The 4,620-nt window shown below is 43.9% G+C and overlaps 1 protein-coding gene across 2 annotated transcripts; it reads left to right on the forward strand.

Annotated features, from left to right (window-relative positions):
- The first annotated feature begins 3,138 nt into the window (after window positions 1–3,138).
- Window positions 3,139–3,657, forward strand: LOC127693873 (keratin-associated protein 4-6-like). 2 transcript variants are annotated; one of them, XM_052195109.1, is made up of 2 exons: window positions 3,139–3,430; window positions 3,560–3,657. In XM_052195109.1, exons 1-2 carry the CDS (start codon window positions 3,139–3,141, stop codon window positions 3,655–3,657), a joined length of 390 nt encoding a protein of 129 aa, XP_052051069.1. The 2 variants fall into 2 exon arrangements, with proteins under 2 accessions (XP_052051069.1, XP_052051068.1); XM_052195108.1 differs by having other exon boundaries at window positions 3,139–3,657.
- The last annotated feature ends 963 nt before the right edge of the window (window positions 3,658–4,620 follow it).

Here is a 4,620-nt window from a genome sequence, read left to right on the forward strand (position 1 = left end):
GCTGTGGAGCAGATAGGAAGCAGCAGAAATGTAGGTATCTTGGAGGCATATACTTCTACCACTAGCGGAAGCCAAGGAAGATGGAAAAGGCTACTATTTTAAGATTATGGTAGGCAATTCTTCACCCAGACATTGAGTTATCTGGTCAGGTTTTTATATATATATATATATATATAATTTATTTACATTTCAAATAGTCTCTAGTGTTTTAGCCTTGGGGCTAAAGGGGGCAGGAGAAGGCAGCAGGCAGCTGGGGCAGTGAGCCCAGAGCAAGCTAACAACAGCAGCTCCTCACTTTCCCCCCACCCCACCCCCAAGGGTGGTTGTTGGTAGCTAGAGAAAGCCAGCCACCAGAGAAATGGGAGGCATTCTCCGGGGGAAAAAGCCAGCTGACAACTGGCAAGGCTGGGTGAGACAGCAGCACGGCAGTGGCTGTTCTGAGAGCATAGCTGGGAGCTCGAGGAGCATGCCCAAGAAAGAGCAGGCGTGTTTCTAAAATTACACTCAGCAGATATATCTCACTTTGTGAAAATTATTTTGGAACCCAAAAATAGTTTACATAGTTATAAAATAATTGAATTTTAAAGTAAATTTTAGGACTATGAGAAGCAAACGTGAACTATGTAGCCGATTCCAAGTAGCTCTTGAAGTATTTCATCATTTAGGGCTATGAGAAGCAAACATGAGGTGTGGAGCCAATTCATGATCAAATACCTGGCAAACACAACGCAAGGAAGAAGCTTTAAGGACAAGGGTAAGCTTTTTACCCTTTTAAGATGGAAAAGGTGGGCACTGGGGGGATGGTTGGGCACACTGCATTTGTAGTCAGGAAGCAAAGAGAGGCGATGGAACAGGACAACTCAAGGTATAAAAGTTAATACCATTTCTGCTCAGTGGACTACTAAAGGCTATAACAACTTTAACTGGTTTCTGCGTGAGCTGTGGTGACATGATGCCTTGTGGGTTCTTTGGGAAGCAAACTCACTACAGAGACCACAAAGCACTAACAGATTCGGAGTGTGGCCAGCGCTCACTAACAGTGATGATCTCTGTGATCTCACTTTTCACTGAAAAGTACATTGTTGCAAGATATCTCCTATCCATTCACATTGATGCAGTGAGAGGTCAGTGATTGGAAGGGACAGAGGAGGAGGAGCTAAGAGAAGTGAGGGGCAGAGAGAGGTATGGTGGATGAGTTGACTAGTCCCTAGCAGAGCAAGGAAGGAGGCCCGGATATCCAAATGGCTTCAGACATATTTCTGGTGTTTTGGAGGCACTAAAGAACTTCGGATGGCGGAGAAGCATCTTAAAAAATGCTCAACTTCATTAGTCATTAGGGAAATGCAAATCAAAACAATCCTGAGATTTCACCTTACACCAGTCAGAATGGCTAAGATTAAAAATTCAGGAGACAGCAGGTGTTGGAGAGGATGTGGAGAAAGAGGAACACTCCTTCACTGCTGGTGGGGTTGCAAATTGGTACAACCACTCTGGAAATCAGTCTGGCGGTTCCTCCGAAAACTGGGCACCTCACTTCCAGAAGATCCTGCTATACCACTCCTGGGCATATACCCAGAGGATTCCCCACCATGTAATAAGGATACATGCTCTACTATGTTCATAGCAGCCCTATTTATAATTGCCAGATGCTGGAAAGAACCCAGGTATCCCTCAACAGAAGAGTGGATGCAAAAAATGTGGTATATCTACACAATAGAATACTATTCAGCCATTAGAAACAATGAATTCATGAAATTCTTAGGCAAATGGATGGAGTTAGAAAACATCATACTAAGTGAGGTAACCCAGACTCAAAAGGTGAATCACGGTATGCACTCACTAATAAGTGGATATTAACCTAGAAAACTGGAATACCCAAAACATAATCCATACATCAAATGAGGTACAAGAAGAAAGGAGGAGTGGCCCCTTGTTCTGGAAAGACTCAGTGAAGCAGTATTCGGCAAAACCAGAACGGAAAAGTGGGAAGGGGTGGGTGGGACGACAGGGGGAGAGAAGGGGGCTTATGGGACTTTCAGGGAGTGGGGGGCTAGAAAAGGGGAAATCATTTGAAATGTAAATAAAAAATATATCGAATAAAAAAATACAGAAAAAAAAGAAATATTGGAGTAAGTCCTTATTATTGTAAATTGGCTTTAATGAAATTGGGAGTTTCTTATACATAAATATATTTGGTTAACTATTCAAGTTTAAGAGTCATGCTTTACAGGCTACTTGGAAGGAGTGGTGCAGAGGCCTGGCGGGGAGAAACTCATTATTCTTACCCACTACAGTACAGTACAGTACATGAGTGTCAGAATTCCCTTTGCAATAGTGTTTATAGGACAACAAGGAAAGCCTACTATGTGCTCATTATCCTGGAAGAGTATCTCAAATCCATAATTATTGAAAGAGTCGCTGGGAAGGATGATTTTCATGGAGCTTTTATTTTTATAAAAAGCAGAATATGCTTTTCTCAGAATATGCTGTCTTCTCAGGAGACAGATTAAACCCATACACATTTCATATGCCACACACAGAGATGGTCCCTAGGGGGATAAGTTGACTCCTTAAACGAGAGTCTTTGGCATTGAAAAATGCTCATAAAATGCTAACCATCTGGGTACAATCATTACAAGCTATGGAGACACTTGGCCCTGATTGTATACAAGTAACTGCACAGACGAATCTTTCATCCTGTCTCTTTATCGATGATGCTCTACCAGACAATAGCTTATGCTTATCCAAAGAAAAAGAGACAACATTTTGTGAGCCATTCTCAAAATATTATCAGGCAAGCATAAGTGACACATGTATCGTGTGCTAGTCCCAGTTTAGAAGGTATACAGGCAGAAATAAAAGCATGAATGTCACTTCACATGCCTTACTTCAATGAATCATAGCAATGTGGAAAGAGAACATGATGCCTTTTCTAAACGCTAGAATATTTAACCTTGCACACATGATTATGCCTTAATAACACTAATTAATTTCCTGGTTAGCAAAACAAGGAAAGGAGCTTTGTTTATGGTGACACCACTTGCTGAACAGAGTATAAAAGGGGATACCAGCCAGGAGACCTTCAGATTCTCAAAACACTCTCTCAGAAACCCACCCAGAACCTCCACCTCTGACACCATGGTCAGCTCCTGTTGTGGCTCCGTCTGCTCTGAGGAGGGCTGCGGCCAAGGCTGCTGCCAGACCACCTGCTGCAGGCCCACCTGCTGCCGCCCCAGCTGCTGTGTGTCCAGCTGCTGCAGACCCAGCTGCTGTGTGTCCAGCTGCTGCAGACCCAGCTGCTGTGTGTCCAGCTGCTGCAGACCCAGCTGCTGTGTGTCCAGCTGCTGCAGGCCCAGCTGCTGTGTGTCCAGCTGCTGCAGGCCCCAGTGCTGCCAGTCTGTGTGCTGCCAGCCCACCTGCTGCCGCCCCAGCTGCTGCCGCCCCAGCTGCTGCATCTCCAGCTGCTGTCAGCCCTGCTGTGGTGGTTCCAGTTGCTGCAGCCCCTGTTGCCGTCCCTGCTGTCGTCCCTGCTGCCGCCCTTGCTGCTGTCTGAGACCAGTCTGTGGTCAGGTCTGCTGCCAAAGCACTTGCTACCGTCCCACCTGTGTCATCTCCACCTGCCCCCGCCCCATGTGCTGTGCCACCCCCTGCTGCTGAGCCTCCATCTCTTGATCCAGCTTCTATTTCACCCTTGTCCCCATAGTTAGCCACAAGAGCATACAGAGTTATATCAATGGATGTTGCTTTGCTGAATTACATCTCTATGTTTTATTGGACCCAACACCAGCTACTCTAGCTTCAATTCAAATCCCTCATGTGGACCTTTCCTTCCCATCAAAGTGTGAATTGGCTTCTGCTGTACCAGCTGCTGAGTTGAATCATCTTCATATTCTTAACAGTTAGGTCCAGGTCACAACTCTCAAGGTTCCACAGGTTGACTTCAATAGTTCTCTGCTGTTGATCTTCATAGTCCCTGACTCAATTGTTCAGTGAAAATGCTCTTTGGTCATTCTTGCTCCCCCAGCTGTCCTGTGTTGTATCACTGTTTCACAATAAACCACAACTTTCCCACTTAGAAAACCAGTGTGATTGCATGAGTCTCTAATGTTTCTCTTTTGGCCTGAAGACCTTGTGTTTTGCCCATACCTATAGGATAGATGGAAAAAAATTAACTACATTTGTCTTTTTTCATCAATAGTCTCTTTTGTTTTTAGACAACATTGAAAAACTCATGGGTAAAAATCAGAAAATTGATTTTAAAAAGACTGTCAATCATGCCCTATGCATTGATTTTATGCATATGCAAACATCTCATAGTTACTATGAGGATTGTAGAATTGGGGGCCAACTGATTTTTTTTTAAAAAAATGCAATTAGCCCCAAAAGTGCTAAATATGGAGATAGGATGAATGTGAGAGATGGGGAGCTTATATTAAACATTATATATGTGTAAACTCTCATTTGCAAACATAGGAAAGATGAAGTTGAAGATCTGATTTAAAGAGGCTAAACTCCAGGATGCTTTTTCTCCCAGTCCAGACAGTTCTGCCACACCAAAATAGATCTCCTAACTAGGAAAGCAGACACCAGAATATGGAATGGTAGCATTACCATGGTATA

The sequence above is a fragment of the Apodemus sylvaticus genome, chromosome 10, assembly GCF_947179515.1.
Source record: "Apodemus sylvaticus chromosome 10, mApoSyl1.1, whole genome shotgun sequence".
In the NCBI taxonomy this organism is placed as follows: Eukaryota; Metazoa; Chordata; class Mammalia; order Rodentia; family Muridae; genus Apodemus; species Apodemus sylvaticus.

Coding starts and splice junctions, on each gene's coding strand:
- LOC127693873 (XM_052195108.1), top strand. CDS start 3,139: ATGGTCAGCTCCTGTTGTGGCTCCGTCTGCTCTGAGGAGGGCTGCGGC.